At 44.4% G+C, this 23,730-nt stretch overlaps 1 protein-coding gene across 5 annotated transcripts in view; it reads right to left on the bottom strand.

Annotated features, from left to right (window-relative positions):
* The window catches only part of LPP (LIM domain containing preferred translocation partner in lipoma), a 331,939-nt gene that overhangs the window by 208,372 nt on the left and 99,837 nt on the right, over positions 1–23,730 (bottom strand). For all 5 annotated transcript variants that reach the window (XM_088170915.1, XM_088170914.1, XM_088170913.1 and 2 more), the window contains one exon: positions 7,079–7,280. In XM_088170915.1, coding sequence (XP_088027041.1) covers positions 7,079–7,271 — 193 coding nt within the window. In that variant the 5' untranslated portion in view covers positions 7,272–7,280. The remainder of the gene's footprint in view (positions 1–7,078; positions 7,281–23,730) is intronic.

Below are 23,730 nucleotides of genomic sequence, written 5' to 3' on the forward strand. Positions count from 1 at the left end.
AGGGTGCCCCAAACTGGAACACAGTTACTCCTCCACAAGAGACCCCTGCCTTCCCACTCGTTCTGCAGTGTTCAGGGGCTTTGTTTGTGCTTTAAATGCTCTTGTGTGAAGGTAGCAAGCCCACCACAAAGAGGCCTGGAGACTCAAGATCATTTTCACCAGCTGCATTTTGTAAGAGCCTGTGGATGATGCAGTTCTGACACTAATGAATAAAGTATTGCTTCATCTGCTGCATCTCATTCAGCATAAGAAACATAGAAAAATGAGGGAAGGATTAAGAAAGACTTTAAAAGTCTATAATATGCACTTTTAAAAAAGCTTTTTCTAAGAAACAAGCACTAACATGGGGGCTGTGGTCAGGCCCAGTCAGGATGATTTGCAACAGTAAGGTCACCTCTTTTTTTACACAACATTTTTTCAATCCCTTGAGCTCAGTCCTGTGAAGGATGGGACCACAGCATCCATTGCAATTGGTGGGACCAGAAAAGTGTTAGAGCACTTCTCAGCCTAACTTTTTGTCCTGCCACTGAGACACTGCCTCCCCCATGAAGCATCAATGATTTTTTTTCAGCTAGTGGCAGAGATGATGAGCAAGAGAGGGACCAGCAGATCCCACTGAAAATACTCTGGTACTCCCAGGACTCAATTCAGAGTAACAACATGCTCCCATGCCTCATCTGGGCAGCAGCAATGGTCCACAGGCATAACCCCTAACATGTGCCAGTCAGCCAGCTCCTGCTGGATGGATGTGCATGGATAACTGCATTATCTCATGTTAGTGTTGAACAATGCACACACAAAACCACCATAGGAGCATGGGTGAGACAGCTCACTGTGCCTGCAACCCAGCCTTCCTCCAACAACCAGCACTGCACTGCAGAAGCTCCTGAGATACTCCAAGGAGCAGGTACAAAACCCCTCTGCCTCTCAGCTAACACAGCCCTTCCACTAGTGAGAATTCCTCCTGCTATGGAACAGAACCAGCACAGACAACCAGGAGAAAAAAAAAAAAACAACAACAACAACAACAAAAAAAAAAAAAAAAAAAAAAAAAAAAAAAAAAAAAAAAAAAACAAAACCCCACAGAATCTTTCAGGTCAGCCTGAATTTATTCTTTCAGGGCTCTCAATACAAATAATGAATAGACTCTGGACCTTGTTGGCTTCTATGAACTGTCAAAGACTGCACAGCAGGGAATAGCTATAACACAGGGTGTCTAGTCAAATAAATCCATACCCAAGCTTCAAAAATTAAGACAGAGCTACTGATAGCAGCTGCTGTAAACAAAACCCACTAGGTATATCTGCCTGGAAAAAAACCCAAAAAACATAATAGCAGAACAACAAACAGCCTGATAGTTCATGCTCCCAGTCCCCACAGCAGAATATATTGCCAGTGCTCAAAAGCCTCCACATCCATGAAGAAGAGGAGGGCACAGAGTCAAGCTCTGGGAAACCTGGATCAGCTGGGTTCAAGAACACACAACTGATGTCCATGGCATAGGCTTGCCATGGAGCTGGTCCTGCTGATTTGCCTTGTCTTGCCATGAGTCACTTGTCCACTCTTCCAACCAAGGTAAACGGAAGAAGATAGTTTCTAAAAAAAGTAATTAAAACCTCAAAGGCCTTCACATGACATGTGTTGTTCACCATATATGAAAGGGGTGCAAGGAAAGGAAGGAGAAAGGAGGAGATTGCTTTGAGTCTCATCCCTTCATTTAGTTTCCATTATTAAATCCATAAGAAGTGTTTCTGCAGATACTATATTCACCAAGGATGGCAATTAGAAGGAAATATATCAGCACCAATAAATACTGAATTCAGAAGTACCCAACAGCATAAACTAAAGTGGCTAATTTTGTAAAGCATGTCCTGAGAGCCACAGAGAAGCACCTCCAAGCACTGGGCAGCCCCACAAACAGAGGGACTGCCCTGTGAGGGATGTCACCTGCACATCCCTTTCTGACCAGGGCTGGCACTGCAGCATCTCAGTCTGCCTCAGGCAGCTTGAGAACAACACACGGTCCTGTTCATATGAACAACAGACTTTGCAAGAATAGGACAGATTTGGTTTTCTGGGAGTGGAAAGAGTTATCTTTGCAGGAGCAGGAGACCCCCTGGGAGCTATTCAATGATCTGGCACTTCCTGGAAGGCAAGGATGGACTCCTTTCCTTCCCTACCACCATGAAATCATCCTTCAAGTGACTGCACACAGTGGCAGAAGAGGTGTATTCAGTCCCAGGGGAGCTGCACTAGTGCTCACAAATGCTGGACTGGAAAGCCCAGCCCTGCAATCCAGCTGAGCCTCACCACTGTGCTCTACCTGTTCCAGCATTGTCTCTGCTGGACTTGCAGAGCTTTATTTGGAGGCAAGGCAAATAATTTGCCTTTAGTGGGAAAGGCAAGGGGAAAAGAACTTTTGTGGTTACCGAAACAAGATTCAAACCAAAAGGCAATTCACACTGCAGACTTTGTCACTCACTGCTTCCAAGCTATCCAGTGGGCCTGACTCAGGCTCTTCTGTGTACCTCTGACTGACAACAGACTTTTTTTCACAATTCTGAAGCCCCCAATACTATCCTGACAATCCCCAGTGCCACCCCAGCAGCACCACCCCACAGTAGCAGGCACAAAGCCAGCAGATCAGCTATCACCAACCTCACCCCACACCAGATGCCTCCTTAGTCTGCCCCACAAGGTGAGGCCCCATTTTCTGGAACTAAGGCAAAGATGGAATTTGCTTCATCTGCAAGCTATATAGATCCTTTCTATCTTCCCGAGCCCAGCACAGATGAGAACAGCTGTGTGGCAGTGTTTCCCTAAGGCTCCAGCTCTGTTGAAGATGCTGATATACCAACTTAAGTCTAAAAGCTGGAGAGCAAGAGAGAAGTAAGTGGCAGGGAGAGGAGGAAGGGCAACCACAGAAAGGTCTGGATTGGAAAGACTTTAAAAAATAATATAATCCAAAGCCCCTGCCATCAGCTGGGATATCTTTCATTAAATCCGGTTGCTCAAAGCCCAGTCCAACCTGACCCTGATCACTTTAGATGATGGAGCAACCAGTGCTTTTAAATGAAACAAAATTAATACCAACTCCTCAGAAAAAAAAAATTCTTAGTTTCTTGAAGAGATTTTTTGTGTAGGACAAAACCCATTGTGCACACTGCTGGACAGGACCTGCTGAGGAAAGAAGGAGGGGGCAGGCAACACCAAACATGTAAGCATGGAGAAAGAAGCCAAATATACAGGAATCAGACAGTCAGGACCCATGGCTGGTTGATGCCTCATCCATCTCAGGACTCATCTTCTCCCAGCATGAAGAGAAGATGCTCTCAAACTTCAAACACATCTAGCTCCATCCAAGGACCACCTCGATCCCAGTTAAACTCTTAGAGCTACTGTTCGGATATCTGGACATATAACTTTGATTTCCAGCCTAATTCCTTAGCAGCTACACTTCCTGCCAATGCACAATTGTTCACCTTGAAGATAAATATCTTCCCTAAGCTTGAATGGCTCTCCTCTCTCTGTGAGGTAAATAAAGAGTTCTGTAAGATGATGAGCACCAGCACTTCCCAGGAACTGTGGTGCTCCCATCTCCCAGGATCAAACAAGGTTAATGCCCTGCAAACTGCCCCAGTGAGGAGTGGCAGCACTAAATCCCCCAGAAATCCATCCCAGAGCACAGCAGATGTTTGCAGGACCTATACAAACAGGCTGTGCCAGCCTCTTGGGCTGCCTGCATGGCAGAGACTGTGCAGAATGCTAAGCAGGGCTCAGGTCTTATTGATGATGATTACAATTATGATCATTACTTCCACCACTACTGCAGTGATACCCAGGGGCCCCCAAGCAGATCCCTGCAAGAGCAAGACACGGTCTCTGCTTTGATGAGAGGATAAATCTGGTCTGAAACAAGCTGCAGTAACTCAGCAAGGAGGGGGGCTGGCAGTACCAGGAAAATTGCTACTTCAGTGGTCTAAACACATGCCTTGAGTGCTTCAAATCACAGTAAAATGTTCCTGGATTTTAAACTGTTGGCTGTTGCCATTTCACTTTTTTTTTCAGTCATGTAACCATTTCTAACTTCTGTTAAAGTTCCATTAAGCAGCTTTTAATCAGCACCTTCTGGCTGAGTTTTGTGCAGGTGTCAGGAAATAAAAAACAAAATTGAAGTCAAGGTGAAACTAAAGAAATGCTTTAGTAGGAGATAGGAAGGAGAGGGGAACACAAAGCACCTGCTCCACAGTCTATCATTCCAGTGCTTTCTCCTCTGCTTTCAATATAATCAAGAAATAAAACCACAAATTCAATCAGCTGGACAGGCCCTCTACGTACAAGCAACACACCTACAAAATAATAATAAGGACCACAAGGCCAGGGGGATTTAACATTCCTAAACGTTAAAAGCCATGAGCTGAAGAAATTACCAGGAACAGAATTTGCCAGTCTCCCAGAGAAATTCCAGATACTACAAATGCTGCAGGGAGCCAATTCCAGTGACACTGCTGGGGTAGCCAAGGCTGTGATGAGCACAGCCACCCCCTGACCCATAACAGCCCCAGGACAGCCCTTTCCCAGAGCAGTGCTGTTGCTCCCACTCATCTCCAGCAGAAGGATGCATGGGAAGCCCATGCAGATAAGCAGCTTTGGCAGGGTAGGAGGGATGAAAAGACACCAGGGTTCAAGGGGATGCTGCCTCTCCTCTACCTACAGACTCACAGCTAACCTGGAGGGAAAGACCTGCATGCAAGAGAGGACAAACTGAGGCAGAATGGCAGTGCCCCTGTAAGCAGGGAACCAGTGGGGCCTGGAGCCATCTCCCAGGCTGAATGATTGCTGCAGAAATCAGGGAGGTCATTGAAAAAACTATTAAGGAGCCTGGAAGAGAGAAGGGAGCCATGGAAAGTGAATGAAGCACATTGGGCTAAGTATTTCTCACTTCTCCCACAGCCCTTGCCTGCCAGATCCCAGCAGCCTCATGTTCCCAGGGTTATATATGGCTGGGTAATGGCTTTGCACGGGCTGCTGACAGCCACCAGCAGCGTGTCACCTTCTGGAAGTGGATTAGCTAAAGCTGCAGGCATGTTGTCACATCACTAAGGCTACCTCTGACCAGGTCTTGGCCAACCCTTAGCTCTTCCAGGCCTGTCAGATAATGATGGGATGTCTAAAAGCTCAGCATCAGACAAGGCAAGGAACTGGCACTGGCACAGACCCCTGAGACCATTCGACTGTCTCCTGGTTTCCAGCAGACCCAGCCTGCAGGACCAGGTACTCTGGGCTGCATGAGAAAGGTCTGAGTGTTTTGTCTCCCCTTCTCAGCCTGCAGTGCCTGCTCTGCTCTTTGGGAAAACTTCCTTCCCCAAACGGCAAGAAACACAGAACTTTTTTAGGTGATAATGTTCCTGAGTCACATACAATCAGACCTACAATCACTAAGACACTGACAATTAAGACATACTGATCTTTTTACACAAAAAATACTGACTGATTAAGAACAGATTTCCTAGAGGGAAAAGGGCCATTTTCCATTATTATTTTTAATTGCAAGAGAATTAGAAAAATAAGAATTTCCACTTGACTTGAAGGTGACATTTTCTTAGCATTTTCAGGGACTAATTTTTACTTTTTAAATTCTAAATGTCTTTTCCTTCCTATTTCTCACTAAGTTTTGTTACTGAAGGCAGCAGAACAGGTGCATATGATTTCGCTTTTCCCCCTCCAACACATTTTCTTTTTTCGTTCTGAATTCTCCGAAGTTAGATCGGCAGACGAAAAATACCCAAAACACTCATCAGGCTTTTCCAACTTTCCTATAAAATGTCCTTAACTTTAGAAAATCACTCAAGTGTAAGATTTAATATGCTCTTTTGTTTTTCTTTCTCTTTTCCATTACTCTATAGTCTTCCTGCAAATACATACACTTTCAAAAGATAGAGCAGAAAGAGGAAAATATATACAGGTGATGTTTATTTTATTATACTCAACATAAAAGAGGAAAAAGTGGTGAAGAAACAATGTAGAGCATCCAAAACCAAATACAAAAGCTGGTTTGGCAATTTTCTTGAATACAACTGAGCTTTTCTTTGGAGAAAGGTTGGAGATGAGGCGGGGGAAAACTTTCCCCCATTTCTACCTACAGTAAATCACCAGGAATAGAAATGCCATGCTCTGCCAAAGCAGCTATCACTCTCCCCTAAAATCACTGGCCTTCACTTGTTTCTGCTGCAGTTCCATCACAAACTCTCCATTGTCAGCCAGGGGCATCCCAGGTGCTGTAAGTTGCAGGTTTCCAGTTGCAAGTTCCAGAGGTGCTCCCACCCATGTACTCCTGCTCCTGGGAACTCGCTCCTTCCATGCATCCACAAGCCACGAACCCAAATCCCATGCTTGGTGCCCAACTACATCAAGAGAGGAGGACTTTCACAGCAAGAAGTAAAGGAAGGCTGACACACAGTCACTGGCAGGCATTTGTTTTGCTGACATAACAGCTCCAGAGGCCATTGCAACAGTCATCTAAATACCTTCCCAATATTTCATATTCAAGAGTTCCATCGTAGAGGGAAAGAACAAAAGTAGAACAATCCAGGCAGCAGACTGAAGAGAAAACACTTCTAGACTCACTGGCCAAATTTATGCCCTAACACCCCCAATTATACTTATATTCCCACAGAGCAATCCCTTGTTTGTAAAGCATCCCCACTGTGCTAGGGTGAAAGAATCAATACTGAAAAGAGTTGTTCGAATCCAAGCTCCTTGAGTCATTGTGTGCCAGCAGGGACCAAACAAGCAAAACCCCTTGAACAGTACCAGTCTTGGACACAGGACATGTGCTTTCAATTAAAACCGAGAAAGGTCTGTCCTCGTGTCCTGTCCCAGCCCTGTGCCTCTCAGAAGAGTAGCTAGCCAGAGCTAAGGGAAGAGACACCTTCACATTCCTCTTGATTTGAATCAACTGAGAAAGGGAGGCTCCCATAAACTCACCAACGAAGAGCAAGTCAAGAACAGCCTGTTTCAGCAGTCAGTTCCTCTGCACTAGGCAGTTATAGTTCCTTCCTAAAAAACAAATACTCACCATCACCTCCTGATTGCTTGTATGGGTTGTACTTTGGTTTGGGGGCGACCACAGGTGCAAACTTCTTTGGGGTCTGCTGGGTGGACACGGAGATGCTGGGAGTCCCAAAGGTGTGTGTGGTCTCCATCCTTGCAGTAACGTGACCAACAGGCTCGTTGGTGCTCTTGGGTGGCAGCCAGGACGGGTGGGACATGGTTCAGCTCTGAGAGCAGACACAAAGAGAGTCACACGTAAATTAGCAATTTAGGCTGGGGAAGTAACAGGTGCAATCCTACTATTTTTCTGGTTTATGAAATCAATCCTATAAAACCCTTTAAAACACATTTAACTGGTGCATGCTTAACTTTAAATATGTTGTTCCTAACGTACAGGACTTTAGATTCAAATTTGTCTCTCTCCAGCAGGTCAGAATTACTGATCAGGTTATTGTTGGCACCTGCAAAAACCATTGCCATTTTCCTCTCCAAACCAGAACAGAGACAGACTGATACCCTGAAGCAGCCCATCAGTCCCACCCAGCATTCAGCACAGTAGTGACATATTTGCCTTTCCCTTTTCGGCCTTTTTGAGTACATTAATGTGCAACAGTGCAGGTGCTCTGGGGACAAGTCTAGTCACAGATAGGCACACACACTTCCAAAATACACTTTTAGCACTTTTTCACATGTCATTTAGGACCCCATGCCCCAGTGATTTTCATTCAGACTTTTAAGAAAACAGATTTCAAAAGTAGCTAATCATTCTTGATGCCTCCATTTCTGAATGCCCAGCTTAAGACATTTTAAAAGCATGTCAATTTTGAATAAATGCCAGAATCTCACAACCCCTGACAACCAGGCTCCTTTTAGACTTGTGTAACAAAAAACAGAGGCAGCCCAAACCATTACTTATTTATGAAAATCTTGGCTTTGGCCTCTTAAAAGCCTACATCACTTTTGAGAACTGGGTTCAGATGCTGCTGAAAATGTTGCCCATAAAAATCCTGTTAATTCCAATGAACAAGTGCTTTTCACCACACACAAACCACACTCGCTGGGTAGCCATGATAGCCCTACTGTACCATCAGATGGTCCTATGGAGCTGGATTTGACATTTGATGGAGAAATGAAGATCCCTCACAGACAAAAGTCAATGCTAATTTTGCAGCTCTTGAGCACCCTGTCGCTTCTGCCCATGAAGCTTTGGTGTCAGAATCCCTTAAGGCTACCAAAACCAGCAGGCACCTATCACCCAAATCAGGAAAGATTTGATTTCACCATGGAAAAGGATCAGTGCAAGAGACAGGATCGAGGTCTCCACACGGTAGTGGAGGGTCAGCACCTCAGCTAAGAGCAATGACTGTTAAAACTGATGGATATACAGATGTCCTTATTCCAACCAGTAAATTTACTTCAGGAAACAATTTCCCACTTGAGTAATTTCTACTTTAAGTCCCAATGTCTGACCCAACACCAGGAGATAGATAATTTTTGGTCATCTTCCACCTGAATCACTCATTGTGTGACAGAGGAACTGGCAAGTGCCAAACATCAGTCCCAACACTTCTGTCTCTTCCTGGCCATGCAGTCTGACTGCTTGATGTGCAGACAGTGGTTTCACAATTCCTACAACTAGGAAGTGAGCTGCTGCACTAGGAATCCAATACCAGTGAAAGGAAGACACTGGAGCTGGCTAGAAATGAGGCAGACAGGAGCATGGCAGGAGCAGCCTGGAGATGTATCCAAGGCTGAGCTGCAAGGACATGACTTTCCTCCCTCACAGGCCTGCTGTCCAACTCACAATAAGAGTGTAGAGCATCGTTCTGAAAGCAAGAAGTGAAAGGCAAGTCATCTCCACAAGGCAGGAGAGGAAACCAGTCACAACGGGTGGGGGCTGAGGGCACATGAACCATGGTCCCACTGCCCAGCACTTCCCATGACCAACACCAGCCCCCCTGGACCTGGAAAATGACTGTCACTCCAGCAATAAGAATCATCTACACTACTGTCTCCTACATCCTTCATAACTGTAAAAGCAGCAATAAAACTCAGACAACTATCTAGGTCTTAAGAGCAGAATGCAATGAGGGCAGTTAGCCTTAAGAGCTAAACAGGACGAGCCTGCACTCTGCAGAGTTATTACATCCAAAGATGACTGTACCTTACCCATTGCTAAAAGCATCCTGGAGTTTAATTCTGACAGGTTTTCAGCCTCTGGCTTGACATCTCATATGAAAGAGCCTCCTGCTGCAGTGAAGCACCCTCAGACCCTGGACATTACCTCCAAACTGATTCAACGCTAAAGGAAAAAAAAATCCCAGTACTGACCAGATTATCACCATTCTTGTTCTGGAATGTTCCTTAACCACCCTCAGGCAGCATGCCTTGGTCCCACTGAACTCTCATGGTCTGCTAGGCTGATGACAGGGATGGGTTGTGTGATGCACAAACAAAGAATGCCTGCTTCAGTAGCTAGGATGCACAGCACTGAGGATGGCTGAAGACAATGAGAGAATTTCAGTGAATGAGCTTAAAAAACAGACTGCTCCTATGGACAGCCTGGGAGCAGGGAGACCACAGTGCTGTAACTCAGCTGCTGACTGTAAGCTGGCACACAGCTCCCTCTCAGCTAACCTCTAACGCCTTTGTTTTGGCCATGGTGGTATTTTCTAATTGTTTCCCTGTTAGCCTTTTCTCTTCCTCTTTCTTCCCATCTCATTTTCTGTTATGCATTTACTGCTACTCATTTTTGCTATCTGTACCCTGACAGTGTTTTCAGCAAGTTCCCTTTTCCTCATCTGTTCCAGCCCCAGCTCCCCAGCCTCAATTAAATTTAGCCTAACTACTCTGCAAGATCACAGAAAAAGAAAATAAATTAATTTATTTTTAAAAACTGAAGCTAAACTTCAGGGTTTGCTATTATTTTCCCTCCATTTTGCCAGCTGGTAAAAGGCCAAAAGCAAGGAAAAAATGTAAGGGAGAGTGGCTTGCAGACAAACACAGCCCCCACCTCTCAGCAGGCTCCACTCTCCATGGTGGAGCACTCTGGCTAATTCAGACAAAGTCATGAGTGCTCTCTCTCCACTCCCTGCAATACTGCCTGGTTTTCCATAAGAAGCTTCTTTGGAGCAGAACATTTTGTGATGGGGACAAGTAATCAAAATAACACAGGAAAACTCAGGCCTATAACTAATTTCCTTACTCTAAACTTACTCTTACATCTGTCACTGCCCGAGTGTCACTGTGGTGCCTGCACTTGGACAGGAATACCCAATAGGTAACAGCAGTGCTTTTCTGGCTAACCAGCAACACAGCCAGCAAACACACGTTTCACTTTTGAGTTATTTTCTTCCATTAAAAGTTATTTTTCAGTGAAACATTAACCTACAGATTAAATCTACAGCTGCCCCCACATTTCTGCTCCAAGTAAGTAATTCATCAGGCACTGTTTGCAGTCAGTGAGCACCTTCCTGGCAAACCTGGGTAGACCTAGCCATGCAAGAGTTAACACAGCAAGGCTGGAAAATCCTTAGCCAGCAGAGTCCTGTCCCTGGGAATCCTCCCAGAGGGACAGCCACCTCTTCCTCCCCTGTCAGTGCCACACCTCCCTCTGTCTTGGCTGAAACCTTCTGCATGTCAGCCTGCCACCCTCCTTGGGCAGCCGTAACTCACAGCTCCACTGCTGATCTGACTGCTACAAGCTTTTTCTGTGACTCCTTATTCACTGATCACTCTGGCAACACTCCCTTCCCAATTTCACTGCCTCATCCCCCCCCAGAAAATCCCTTAAATCTTTTCTATGTCACTGCTTTGAAAGCCTCTCATTGATCATCTTGACTCACCCTGAGCCATCCCCCAACTACTGCTCCACAAAGCTTCTGCTGAGCTAAAGAATATTTGTAATAAAGCACATGCAGCCTCAACTGAAACAATGCAAGTGTTGGAGAACCCAACACAGCATTAGGTAAACTGTTGGACAAAAAATTAACACCATAATTACAGCTTATCCTTTATGTCTGGCTTAAAATTTAGCTGGATCCACTTCCAACCATTGCATTTTGTTATGCTCCTGTCATCTGCATTACAGACATGCCTCTCTTCCTCACGAAGATCCTTTCAGAATGCAGCCAGATCATTGCTTAAATCAAACCGAAACATGTAAGTATCAATTAAACTCCCTAAAAAGGGCAGATTTCTCTTGATTCTTTCATGCATGTTTACTCTCAACTCTCTTCAATTTTCCAGCTACCTTTTCTGAAATGGTGGCTGATAACGTAAGACCATTTTTAAGAATAGAAACTTAGAAGAGGTAAAATGATTAATAATATCAAAAACAAAAACCTGACTGAAATCAGCTGTGGACGCCTGAGGTTCTGTTATCCTTTCTTCCTTGGAAGCATTAGTCATCACCCACTTTTGGAGGCAGAGGATAAGACCAGACTAACCATGATAAATAGCATTAAGGGCAAAGAGTGAAATCACGCTGCATAAATAAGGCAAACGGTGTGTTCTGGTTCTATCATTAGGACGATCTTAATGCTGTAAGTTCAGAAAATTCTAACCATGAAAGAATACACCACAGCAGAGGAACTGGAGTCCATGAATCCCAAGCTGAGACCGCATTATCTAAAAATGTCAGACCAGGAATATCAATAGCAGATAATACCATGCAGTAATAACAGCCTGACAAGCTTTTTTCACTGCCTTTTTCTTTTTTCAAATGTGTGGGCATAAGAGCTTGTTTTTGCTTTTAATTACCGGATGTCATTCACCTTTGAGAAGCGAAGGTAAAAAACTGAGGGTTTCAAGTCAATTTATCCTTATATCTGATAAGCAAAGGAAGGGTAGAGTACCAATTTGCCTACTTTTGAAATTGTTAGTACATTCATTTCTGAGGCAGGCTGGCTTTTCTGTGATTAGACTGTACCCATATAAATCTTCATTTCATTTCCATATTTGTAACATGGACCAAATACACCTTGGATGTTGATGGACTTTGCCAAGACAGGAGATTTTGTCCCCGAGTTAATTAAGCTAATGCTTCGTAGTGGGTAGCAACAGTATTTAACAAAAAATGACCAACAACCGTCTGTGCTTACAGACTGTCTGCTCTGTCTTCCATCCCACGCCTTCCTAAATTCACTGGCTTGATGTAGGTCTGTGATGTTCTTTCTTAGCATCACCCATGCACAGTGAGCCATCACTCCTAAGGCCAAGAGACTGACCAGATATAGGGAATTAGGACCTTGTTTGTTGACAGCAGATGTGACTGAAAGCAGTGCTGGGGGTTTTCTCTGATACACAAAACAAGCATCACCTTCCCTTGATAACTCAAGTTTGTCTCTAAGTGTAGAATGGCAAACTGCATCCTCCCCACTATCTCTTCTATTCCATCCAAGTAAAAGAACTCAAAGAGGAAAGTTTTGGCTTTGCATCACCTTCCAAATGAATTTTAAAGAACAGCTCTAGAATTCAATGAAGGGGACATCCTTCACAATGTAAAAATCATGCCACCCATTGTCCCTTTCTGTTAGAGCTGCAACCTAGATGTCTGGATGGCTCTCCTCTAAGCAGATTTATCTTCATTTTTCTTCCTGAAATTCCCCAAGTCGCAAACCTCAAATGTCCTGCTAAAATATAGTCCTTTGCTTTGTCCTTGTCACCTCCAGTCTTCTTGTTAGTCAAATGCAGTCACTGAGGCTGACCAGACAGATTTGCTTTTTACAAACTCCCAGAGCTGCTTGTTTTTATTGGCACTGTTCCCCTCTGAAGGTTAAATGAATTTATTTATTCATTTATGGCACATGATCTCTAGCCATGTTCTTCTACTTCTTGTGGCCTTCACAAGAGGGTATAATGTCAAAATTCAGGTCTCATTAGAGGTCTTTAACCAAAGAGAGGAAGTGCCATAGGTACTTATAAACTCAGCACAAGCTCTCCTGGGATGTCCTTCCCATATGGTACTACTTATTCTCATCAATTTTATATCATATGGCAAATTATGTGATTTGGGGAATTGGGAGTCCTTCACAACTCCCTTAATCATTGCTGATCTGCACAACAGCTCTCTGAATTTAACTCCTGCAATATTAACCAGCTCAATAAAGCTCCTCCCTCAAACCCCTCCACCAGCAAAATGACTCCCAACCTTCATCACAAAGCTTCAGCAACAACTCTGAACACTGGGAATCCTGTGCATGGTGCTGGTGAAGCAGCATGTGAGCAGTGAAGATCTAAGAAGAGTCAACTGAGCTGCTCCAAGACCTTGAGAGGTGATGAAGAGGAATGGAAAACACTATCACCCTCCAGTGACTGCCTTCCTGACCAGAGGCAAACTGGACGCAGGTGGACTCCAAGTTCTTGTGGCAAATACCTCCCCAAGATCAGGTTTCTTTGCTTGCACCCATTTTACATGGTTTATGCACATTTCCTAATGCTTTCTGTAGTCTTTCACAGCAGGTATCTGCTGGAGCAAGTTTAACACTGCCTCTTCCTCTCTGAATCATAGTTTATTTCGATTGCCTGGATAAGGCAAGGTTTTGTATCTTCATTCCAATTCCCTCAAAGTAAAATAAATAAACGAAATCAAAATCACTTCTTCAGTTAAACAGGACTGAGAGCATTCACCTATTTCCTGCTGTGGGATGTCACTAATGCAATCAGAGGAATTAAAGGAAAAAGAAACCTAGTTAGAGCACTGATGAATTATTCCTCGAAGAATATCATCTAGTAATATTTCCTTCTGGCTTTAACAGCTTCAATCCAACTTCCATAGGATCCTCCAGAAGACCTGACTTAAATTCAAAGTGCACCCTGGTTTGAGTAAGTGGTTGGCCCAGATGACCTCCAGAGATCCCTTGAGAGATCAAAATCAATTATTTTGTGACTCAAAACCCCCAGCCTGCGAGCTGTGACTTCATCTGCACTCAGAAGGGTTTCATGGAATCACAGATCTGCTGAGTTGGGTGGGACCACAGGGATCATCGAGTCCAGCTCCTGGCCCTGCTCAGCTCCATCCCCAAGAGTCACACCATGTCCCCGAGAGCATTGCCCAAACCCTTCTTGAGCTCTGCCAGGCTTGGTGCTGTGACCACTGCCCTGGGGAGCTTGTTCAGTGCCCAACCACCCTCTGGAGGCAGAACCTTTTCCTGATGTCCAACCTAAACCTTCCCTCAGCTCCTGTCAGTGTCAGCACAGAGCAGAGATCAGTGCCTGCCCCTCCTCTTCCCCTCGGGAGGAAGCTGTGACTGCACTGAGCTCTCCCCTCAGTCTCCTCCAGGCTGAGCAGACTCAGTGCCCTCAGCTGCTCCTCACACAGCCTCCCCTCAAGGTCCTTCACCATCTTCACTGCCCACCTTTGGACACCCTCTAATAGTTTCACATCTTTCTTACATTGTGGTGCCCAAAACTGTCCACAAAATTCAGGATGAGGCCACCCCAGCCCAGAGCAGAGCAGGACAATCCCTCCCTTGCCCGGCTGTCCCTGGTGCCTCCAGGACAGGCTTGGCACTCCTGGCTCCTGTTCAACTTGCCATGGACCAGAACCCCAGGGCCCTTTCCACGGCACTGTGCTCCAGCCCCTCATTCCCAGTCCGTCCATACATCCAGGGTTGCCCCATTCCAAGTGCAGAATCCAGCACTTTTTCTTGTTGAACTTTGTATGGCTGGTGATTGCCCCATCCTCTAATTTATCAAGGTCTCTCTGCGGTGCCTCCCTGCCTTCAAGGGACTCATCAGCTCCTTCCAGTTTGCAGCAATATACTGTATTCCGCTTAAAATATGTCAGAAATATCACCTACTGGTAATGCAACCTTATATTCCTTATTTTCTAGTTGCAATAATTTGCAAATGAACAAATCTTGTGCCTATTCTTTTAAGTAAAGAACCAATACTTGGAAAATAACTTTTTTATCCTAGCTACATCCACAGTTAATTTATTTTCCATCAGATCCATGCCACTTTGGGATGTGACTTTTGTTGTACACTTTTAAGTCACTACAACTTTTACTGAGTATGACTGAGACATAAAAGGACGATAGCAGGTATGTAGTGGAGACTGCAAAGATGTGATGGTAAAGAGCAGTCTCTCTGGAACAAAGATGCTTAACCAAAGTTAATGGCATCATGAAAATAGTTGATCAGATATCAACCCAACGTCACAATCATTCTTACTTCAAAATCCTGCTTCTGGGACAATTTTGTTATCAACCAAGAACTCACCCTTAGGTTTCACTCTTAGCTCATTTTTCTTGTAACAGCTTCAGCAATGGAAAAGGTAGAAGGGCAAACTAAACATAAAACTTCTAAAACTTCTTTTATTTCCCAAGATAATTGCATTAGTAGTTTTGGGATTAGATGCTGGCTATTTGAATTTGGCTGCTGCTGCAAAACACATGCATAAAAGCTGATGAATGAGATCTTCCTTTCACAGCCATGTCACATCCTGGTGTCAGATGACAAACTAGGCTTTAAAATCCCAATAAATTGAACTTGACTTGTCCATGTGAACTAAAACAAAGAGATCATACTGGCTCCCTGGAGATAGATAGATCTATCTAATCTAATACAACTCTAATGACTGCCTTGCAATTTCACCAGAGAGCAAGCTGATTCTTGGCTTCTATGGCATGAGACAATCCTCAGCTACTCCAAACATAATCAAACTGGATAAAGTATCAATCCAAGGCCTCAGCTACTTGTGGTCACAACAAACCCCAAGCCTCTTGTAACAGAGGGGGTAACCTGCTAGCTTACCCAAATACAGTTTATTCCTGAACCTAAGAACTTAAGCCAGGAGGTAGCTCTGAGCCAGCCAGATTTCTTCCAATTGTTATAGCCTCTTTCCCTGATAACTCGACACCCACATTTGTGAGCATGTTGTTGTAGCACAAAGAAAAGTTTGAGATGGATGTTTCAGAAAATCATATATAAAATAAGAGAGGAAATATACTAAGAGACAGCAAAAACAGGGATGATGCAGAAAGTTATTCTGGGAGTCTCAGATCATGAGCTCCCTTACACAAATACTATTTTCCTGCATACAATTTATTTTCAAGACCTCTCTGCCAAAAAAGGCTGCCTTTATTCCTTCTGTGCCTGTATTCAATGTCTTGCCTATAGCACAGCTCAGTACTTGGCTTCCTACTTCAGCAAGGGGCTGCCAAGCAACACAGAGCTTATCCATCAAAGAAAATTATTAAGGGACTAGACTTCTCAACCAATGGAAATGTACTGAAATCAAGCATATCAAGGGTCTCACTTAAGTGAAAAGAAAACAGGACAACAAGAAATGGCAATGGTAAGGCTGTTGGAAAAAACTCAGGTACTTTGGATGCTGATGCTGGCTGTAAACAAGGAGGAATTGTGCAGAACTAACATGCAGCTCAGCTGTGAGATATCAACAAGACCCCAGTGGGACCAAATGGGACCGTGGCAGCATATTGACACACAGATAATTGTATTAGCTTTGCAGAGCAGTGTGTGTGTGGCTCAGCCTAGGGAGAAACAGCAGGATCTGAGCTCAGTGGGAAACTGATAGAGTGAACAAGGAAACAGTGCTGAGCTTGAGATCCTACCCAGCAAGGCTGGGTGTAGGTGGGTTTGTATTTATGATGGGGCTCCTTGCACTTCTCTTCTAAGCTAGCAGTGATTGCAGGAAGAGTTAGATGTTGCCCCACCTGGAAGAACACACATCTCCTACTGGCAGTCTGAGCCCCAAGCCACCAAGAGGATTTCTGTGAATGGAAAAGGAGCTGCAGCTCAGGACACAGGCACAGCACAGGCCCCACTCAGGAAGAAAGCGTGTGTGGATCCATCACCACCAGAACCTCCTTTTGACAGCTCATGGAGCTGGCAGTAGAATCCATACTTTGACATTGTACTGCCTAAAAATCAAGCAATTAAATCAATTAATGGGCAGGAACTCTGTCCAGGATCAAAAGTTTTAATCCCTGATTCTCTTCCTCCCACCTGATCCACTTAACTTTTCTTCCCTCAGATCCCAAGCCATCCTGGAAGTCACAGCTTCAAGTATGACAAATCCCTGGATGACTTCTTCCTGAGCACTGCACCAGCCTGTGTCTTGGTTTTGGTAGCTCAGCTCAGACACTTTGCAAATAATCAGGGGAAATAGCCTTTTTCCTATGGAAAATCCTGTATCTCAAAACACAGAAGAGTGATTGCTGCCAGGTGACTGGCAATTGATGATGCAGAGAGATTGCTAATGGAAGCAAGATATTTGAGTGGATGAAAACTGTAAGAAAGGAAGTACACAAAATTCTTTGTATAAAGAGTCAGGAAAAAGACTACATTTCTCTTGAGTTTCATGACAACAGGTGACTTGACATCATCAAGACATGAGCACCCCAACGTCTTCTGGTCTCCCTTCTGCAACACAAAGCAAAAATAAAGATTTAAATTGCTTCCTCCTTAAAGAAGCTGAAAGCCTGCAGTACTGTCAGGAAAGAGAGAGGATCTCTGCAGGCTACCAAGTTCTGCTTTTAGCAGGAGACTAAATTATCACCAACTCTAGGTAAGGCTTGCTGTGGCTTTGTCCTGGCAAACCTCCAAAATGAAGAATTCCTTGCTAACTGGTGACTTGTACTAGAGTTACACTACTTTCCCAAGGAAAATGCTTTTCCAACTCTCCAGCTGAATCTCCCAATCCATTATGCATGTTCATGGCACTTTATTTTGCCATCTGGATGGAAGCATTAGGCTCTGACATGTTCAGAAGGCCCTTGGCAGTAGTCACAGGCTGCCACTGGATCACTCCTTTGCCTCCTTTCCATCAGAGACAGAAGCCAAAGCTCTCTCAGCCTCATCTTGTAGGTCATGTGCTTTCAGCCCCTGACTGACCCTTCTCTGGACTCTCTCCACCTCTTCAACATCCCATTTCAACTGGTGGACTCCAGACTGGGTAACAGCCTCAGCAGTAGTGAGGAAAGGTGAGCAATAACTCATCTCAGTCTGCAGTCCAGGCTCCTCCTGAAGCAGCCCTATATCCAGTTTGCTTTAGTGACAATCACAGCACATACTGGACTCATATTTGACTGGGTGTTCATTGCCTGCTCCACATCCTTTTTGTCAAGAAATAAAGAAGAATATAAGGCATATTTCGAGATGGTGCCTAAGATGGAGGAGCTCCACAATGCCATGGCCACATGGATAGAAGGGTAGGTCACACTGTGGTGTTAGCTACCCCTATGCTATTTGCAATAAACATGACATATAGCTCATTAAGCAGACACATTTTCAAAAGTGAGGGGTGTTCTTAAAGCACAGGAAAAAGGGTAAAGAGGGGCATTAAAGGCGAAGGCAAAGCTGATCCTAACACTGTGAAGTGCATGAAGATAAAGCTCTGGTTTAGTATCCATAGGGCATTAGTTCTGCTCTGAATAGAAACTTGTGACAGAAGACAAGTGCTTGAAATTTGATTTTCAATTCTACTTTGAAACTCATAAAAGCACCAAGCACCAGCCCAAGAAACTGCTGCTCTTCCCTTTTACCTCAGAGTCCATTCATTCAAGAACAGTGATATGCAATGCTCTGGGAGATAATTCCCCAGCTGGTGCAAACCACAGTACCAGCAGTGAAGTCAACCCAGCCAGGCACCCACACCGACCTTGTGAGTTTGCTAAACAAGCTCATCCAAATTAGAAGCCGACTCCAGTTGCTCCACCACTATTGCTTTGCTGCCTTCCGTTTTTGACCATCCAAAGTAGTAACTTGTTCCCCTTTCCAGAAATCAGTAGGAAGTTCTGTTGTGACAAAAGAGTTTTCACACTAGACTGGCCACATCAGTTCCCTAGATGCAGAACAGCCCAAATCTGACTGTCTCCAGGAAATATTCTGATGCTCTTTTACCTTCACATTCTCCAAAAAGACTGGCAGGGGGTGATGGAAGAGAAGAAATGAATCATGAGCAGAGGGTACTTTTAGAGGGAAGGAAGAATCAAACTTTTAATATATCCAAAGATATTTATATGCTGCTGCATTTTAGCCACTGCTGGCAACCACTTGTTTTTGAGCTGTGCTAGGGCAGGCAGCTGGGTCCTGCAGCTGCTAAGTGCAGCTCCATTTATCAAATGCCCTTCAATAGTTGCTACCACTATCTTTCAGGTCTGAGGCAAAGCATGTTCCCACACACAACCAAGTGTCTGAAAGGCATTTCAGCATGCCTCTGCTGTGTAATGCACATATTTCTCTTTCAAAGTAACACAGCTGCCAACACCTTAATCATTCCTTGGGGACCTTCAACACATCAGCCCTTAAGTGCTTCATTACCTCCAGCAGCTCCTGCAGAGCTCACATCCCAGGTGAGCTGTACACAGCTCCCTGTCAGCTACAGAGAGCAGCCTGAGCTGCAGGAGAGCAGGATCTGTGCAAATCAGGTTTAACAGCCTATTTTCCACCACTCTTTGTTTCCGCAAGTTTGGCCTCGTTTGCTGCAAAATATCTAGGACAAAAGGCAAGGCAGCATCAAGAAACCACATTTGAGACTAAAATCACTGCATGTTTCTTTTCATGAGATCCTGTGGGAGAGAAGATGCTTGCTCCTCTGCATGACACTCTAAGGGGCTATGGAGACCAGTCAAATAACCTTCACTAAAGCACCTGAGCTGTATGTACCTCCCCACAGCCTTCTTGTTTTTAAGTTAGAAACTGCTGCCTCAAGTCACAAAATACAGCATTTTGAAATTGTATTGATATGTTCTTGGCACAAAAGAAAAATAAACTGCAAATGTAACCAATACAGAAACTTGAGCTGTCCTTTGTTTCTGCAGGGCTTAAAACACTAAGGGGAAAACCTAAGCAACAAATTTCATTGATCCATGGAAAGATGCAGTCTGTTAGGACTGGTACACAGATACCTATTCTGAAATTAGCCTATGCATGTGAAGACATAACCTACCCTTTGAAGCCTCTAGATTGCTCCATCAGGTTTCTTGAGATGACACTGCTGGAGACATCATCACAAGGAATCACTTCCAAGTCAATTTCCCTTTTAAAACAAGATACCCCAGGGCCATTTTTGTGAAGCACCTCCACTAGGGAACAGCTTCACCTGCTCTCTTCATGTAGCCCCACTGTCCCTCCTCTGCAGCTCCCCCACCACCAAGAGCCCTTCCAATTGAAGTCATGATCTAATGGCTCAAAATAACATAGGAAGGTTAATTAATCATGCAATGAATACAAGCTTACACACACAAGTATGCATAGACGAGCACACCCCTGATTTTTTGATTCTGCATCATTAGCTCAGGAAACTGGTAGAGGCAAAGAATAAGGAGAGAAACCAACAGTTGCTCACATGGATCAACACTTCCAGGCTCTCTCTTTTGCAGCTCATCTCACTCATACTTGTGGTTTCAACATGTGATTCACATTAGGCCTCTCTGCTTGCCATTTGATGGTTCTGCTAAACAGATGTGAATTTATTTAGTCACAGAGCCTGCTCTTTACACTGCCTCTTTGTAGAACAGATGGGCTTTTTTCCCCTGTTCAACAGTGTTCAGATAATGATCATACCCAGTACACAGGTTTGCTTGGCAATTTCACAGGAAAAGGAACAACACATGAACATAGGCAGGCTCTCACAGGAGTGGTTTTCAGCAGCCTGGAACACATCACAAGAGGTGATGGCCCTGATGGAGAATGCCAAACTGCAACACTAGCAGTGCCCAGACAAGACCAAGATCTTCAGGGATCAGCCCCAAAAGTTCAAGCAAATGAGTGATGCTCGCTGCACCTGGCAGGGTCCAGAAGACACAGCTCCACCACACACCCACCACAAAGCTCTCCTGTGAAAGCCTGAGTGGAGAGTGAGCTGAATGAAGGGTAGGCTCCTGCAACACTCATGGGGACAAGAAAACATGGCATCTCCTGGGACTCTTCAGCTTGGTGAAATAGCCTGGAAAAGCTATCCACTCCCTGTGTGGGCATTCTTCTTTCTGCACTCAGAGTGCCTTTGGCACGGGATGAAGCAGAACTGCACAAAGACCCTCTCAGAGCAGAATAAGTCTGCCCACATGAGAAGTACGCTCGGAACAGCTATTGCACTTTAAATTCACACCCTGGCTTTGTTTTGCAATGGTTTCCCTGTGCAGAAGGGCCCTGGGCTTCAGATTCAATTCTTCCTCATGTTAGCAACAGCTGAGCACTGCTCCCATCTGAGGGTAGGATGTGGCCTATACAAGAGGCCAAAGTACAACCTTGGAGAAGGATGAGCTTCCCTTTTACTTGGCACTATCCTACACATGGATGCACCTCTCTATTGCTTCAGGAACAGAACACTGATGGCTTCACCCTAGCAAATGGCCCTGCAATGTGGGTAAATCATCTCTGCTCTACCACAGAAACCAAGGATGTGTGTACATGGCATACACGCATGCCATGCCCACACTTGTGCAAACACCTAATCCCTCTCTAAAAGCTGCAATCCTGTCAGACAGAGCTTTGCTCTCCATGCACTGCCCACCTGTTACAAAGATTACCTCAGTTTCTACCAGAATATACTTAGGACTCAGGATTAAATATAATTAAATAATTTTTATATTATGTATCTATACACACACACATTTTAAATGTGGTTATATTAAAATTTGGTTATCTGGAGAATGAAACTCCAAATATCAGGATAGTAAAAGTGGAATTCTCTGCTTGAAAGGCAGCCGGGACACAGCCATTAACATCCTCTCTGGGGGCCCTAAAGCTGAACATTTACAAAAACAGAAAAATGTGTGGCTTTCTTTTGGGGGGGGAGTGTGCATACAATTAAGCAGTATTAAAAAGCTAGTAGGTATTAGGCAGAAAAATATTTTCAATAATAGAAGACCGGGACTGAAAAGGACAGTTGAGTCCTTGTAGGGCAACAGGCACTTCCAGCTACAAAGCACTTTGTGTCTTCTGAGAGTTTTTCTTTTCTTTTTTTCTTGACAAGCTCTGAGCCACCACAGTATAATTTTCATTCCTATTAATGACTGTGCCATCCAAATACCCTGTGCATGGACCATACGCCAGCACTTCATTCTTTTCTACATCTTAAAGAGAAGCAAAAAAAACAAAACACTGTGAAAGAGACTTTCATAAGCATAAAGGAAATTTATGTGCCCAATTCCCAGAGGCTGGTTGCTTAACCTTCAGTATGAGACTTCAGTAATTTTGAGCAGTCAAACAATATACTTTCCTTCCTCCATGTGAGAGAAAGGAAATTCCCTCCCACTTTGTCCCACCTGCTCTGCAGACCTGGTGGGGCTGACGCTGCTCCTGGGGCTGATGCTCCTGCTGTGGCAGCACCAGTAACAAGACAGAACATGGCACCAGGAACAGGGCTCCCCTGCCATCCCCTCAGGAAGCGTGGGAAACCTTCCCAGGCATCGCTCTCCATCTGCATCCCACCTTCCCTGTCTACTCCACCAAGGCACTGAGGACAACAAAAAGTTGTAAAGGAGGGGCTAAATGAGCTTGGAGACAAGGAGTGGTCTGTAAGAGCAAAGTGCACAGAGCCAAACGGCATCCAAAATTTCAAGTAGGGATATAGAGATCTCAGTGGAGAGTTAAAACTGAGGGGGAGCAGAGCTGGCAAAGGCTCATGATGGATAGCAGTGAGCTGTTCAGAAGAAAATTAAGAAAACATTTTGAATCCCCTCCTAAAAGGGAACAAATAGGTCCAGCACTCCAACAGAAGGGGATTTTTTGCATCTCTGAACGATAGTGCTTCGCTTTTATGGCCTGCGGCTGCTTGGGAAATTCAAAACTATTTCTCTGAAGAATTCACTTGGACAAGCTTTATGGCTTTGATCAGTTAACTATTTTTTAATGCTAATCCACCCCAGTGATATTTGTCCTCCTTTTCCCCATGTGCACAGAAGCACAGACACAGACAAATACTTCACAAAAGCAAACATTAGCCAGATGAACAGTCAGGAACAATGACATCCAGAGCCCATAACCAAACACCAACTCCATTCCGTTTTATTCCTTTCTATTCTAGTGGTTCAAGATCCTCTGGCCCAGTATGACCTGCTAATGGAAATTTAGGCATCAAATTTCAGAGCTCAGCAGGTATAATGCTCACGCAGTGATTTGGCCACAACTACTTTCACTCAAAATATTTAAATAATTTCCCCTCAAAGTTGGAAAAAGACACACGGTTGGAAGGCCTTACACAAACCCCAGCAAGTGGCTCAAGTGCTGCCCCATCCTCCAGATTAACAAAAAAAGGCGCAGAAGTAGTGATTTGCTGGCCTCTCTGAAGCAAAGATTAGAACAAGCCAAGAGCAGGACTGATATTACCAGATACCCATCACCTCACTGGAATTGCTCTAAGCTGCCCCACAATCTCAGGTGCAGAATCCAAGTGCCAGGGTAATCAAAACTCCATTTACAAGCTCAGCATACAAATTTTTCTTCTTGTTTAGGGCACCAAAGTCTAAATGTGCACCCAGAACATGCTGACTATCTAAGCCATTATTCAATTATAGGTTGCACTATTGTGATATCCCATGACACATACACATACAAGCAAAAAAATGACACTAGACCAAAAATACCCCTGAGTAAGGGACAGTCCCTGCTCTGCAGCACCTTTGGTATTCAGGCTGCTATCTGAACTTTGCTTGCTGTCTTTGCGTAACAGATTCAGGCAGTATTTCCTGTGGCAGAGAATTACAC

Source organism: Sturnus vulgaris, chromosome 10 (assembly GCF_052056855.1).
Source record: "Sturnus vulgaris isolate bStuVul1 chromosome 10, bStuVul1.hap1, whole genome shotgun sequence".
NCBI lineage: Eukaryota > Metazoa > Chordata > Aves > Passeriformes > Sturnidae > Sturnus > Sturnus vulgaris.